Below are 1,813 nucleotides of genomic sequence, written 5' to 3'. Positions count from 1 at the left end.
CTTTAGCAGAGCCAAAGGGTAGTACTTAAAGTGTAGATATGTAGTGGTGGAAATCAGTCATAATTATTAAGTAATACACGTGGTTGAATATGTCACATTATGTCACAAAACGTGACAACTCGGTACAGAATAAATCTATTAAGGAATAAAATATATGTGAAACCGACGTATTCGTTATGAGATTATTGACTGTAGTCAGTTCCCTTCGGACCGATGATTTAGACACGGTTTTTAGTATTTTTCTTGTCAGAAAGCCTTACAGGAAGTCATCCACTGTTTCATCACGAAAAAGTCTTAAGTATTATACTTGCTTGTAATCTTGTATATTTTATATATTTTATAAAATTTGTCCAATTACTTATAATCTTCCTGGGGGGTTAAGCAAGGAAAGTACAATGTTAAATAAGCAAGAAAAAATACTTTTAAAACTTGGCAATTTCCAATATAATTTTATAAATTGTCAAGTTATACAAGTGATTATAATATACTTCCTAAATTACAAGGTTCAGACATACTTATTAATTTGTGACAGTATAATATCTGCTTATAATGCTTACAAGTCATTACAAGTGTTTGAATAGCTTTCTTTTGCTTACTATACAATTTTATATCAAATAATTAATTAAACATAATTATATTTAAATTATAGAATACAAAAATAGGAAATAATACACTATTTCTACGGTCCCAACCCCTACACCACCAGCTGCCTCTGCCTCATTATTCTGTGAGTAGGATTCGTGTTGGAAAAGGATGAACGCATCCTCAGACCGTTTGATGTAGTCTTCGTCACCACGTTTGGTCGTCACTCGGGACCTGTGAGTCAAATTGTGTGTGCGTGTGGGATGAGGTCGAGCAGGTTGTGGAGGTTGAGGCTGCGCCTGTTAGACAGGTTTAGAGTAGTTAGCAAGTGACAATAGGAGATAAAAGGTGGACGTACCGCAACAGCGTGCAGTGAGTGTGAGTAGTGCATACAGGTTGAGATCTGGAGCGTTGAACGAGTTGATTCAGGCTGTAGACAAAGCCGTATCAGTATGCGTATGCTACATATTCTGACTGTGACGTGCAATTGGGGGAGCAGTGAACTGAGTCGTTTTTGTGGATTGCAAAGGTGTATCTCTGGGACGTACCGGCTTGAACAGAGAAAGCAAAGTGGAACGTATGGACGGACTCAGCTCAAGAGGGGTAAGTGGCAGTCCACTGCTTCTGTTCGATATGGTGTTGTCTGCTGCACTAGGGAATGTAAATGCACGTGGGGTGGACCTGTAGAGAGTGATGTTAAGCATGGAATGGGTAGGGAAGGAGAGCGCGTACAGTGTCGAAGAGAGGGTCGTACCATGGGAGTGGTCGTACGTTGGTATTGTTGCGAGCATGCACTTGTTGACTGTTGCTTGCACTACAGAGCAGGAAGTACGCGAATGTATGGAAACATTGAAGAAGTCGTTCGGCATGGGTCAACAATGCAGATGCGCGAATGCAAATGCAAAAAGGAAGGTGAGTGTAAACAAAGGAGGACAATGAAGGAGAGGCAACGCAAGTGGCAGAGCAAGGAGCGGGAGGGGTGGAAGGGAGACAAAAAGTTGGGAGGAGAGGGATGAGCAACCATTGTGCGAGTTATTATGAAGTGGACTGTCTGCTTACGCTTTATGACGAAGGACGGTGTAGTCAGCTCGGTGGCATCATTGCAGGATCTGAGGCTCAGCACGGGCATCGCAGCGGCAGATTGGAGAGACAAGTATGGTGATGTTTATTGCCTATGTTGAAGCAGGCAGAGTGCCCGCCGGTGGGACACTTGTAGGCAGAGGACTGGGCT

The 1,813-nt window shown here is 42.3% G+C and overlaps 1 protein-coding gene across 1 annotated transcript; it reads right to left on the bottom strand.

Annotated features, from left to right (window-relative positions):
* Window positions 1-638: 638 nt before the first annotated feature.
* On the bottom strand, window positions 639-1,451 carry FOMMEDRAFT_163869 (uncharacterized protein; the record flags this gene model as incomplete). Its single annotated transcript, XM_007272339.1, has 3 exons — window positions 639-881; window positions 941-1,012; window positions 1,131-1,451. 3 exons carry the CDS (start codon window positions 1,449-1,451, stop codon window positions 639-641), a joined length of 636 nt encoding a protein of 211 aa, XP_007272401.1.
* Between the last annotated feature and the right edge of the window lie 362 nt (window positions 1,452-1,813).

This window comes from Fomitiporia mediterranea (assembly GCF_000271605.1).
Source record: "Fomitiporia mediterranea MF3/22 unplaced genomic scaffold FOMMEscaffold_1054, whole genome shotgun sequence".
Classification (NCBI taxonomy): Eukaryota; Fungi; Basidiomycota; class Agaricomycetes; order Hymenochaetales; family Hymenochaetaceae; genus Fomitiporia; species Fomitiporia mediterranea.
Note: the sequence above shows the minus strand (reverse complement) of the source record. Positions and strands in the feature narration are given on the sequence as shown.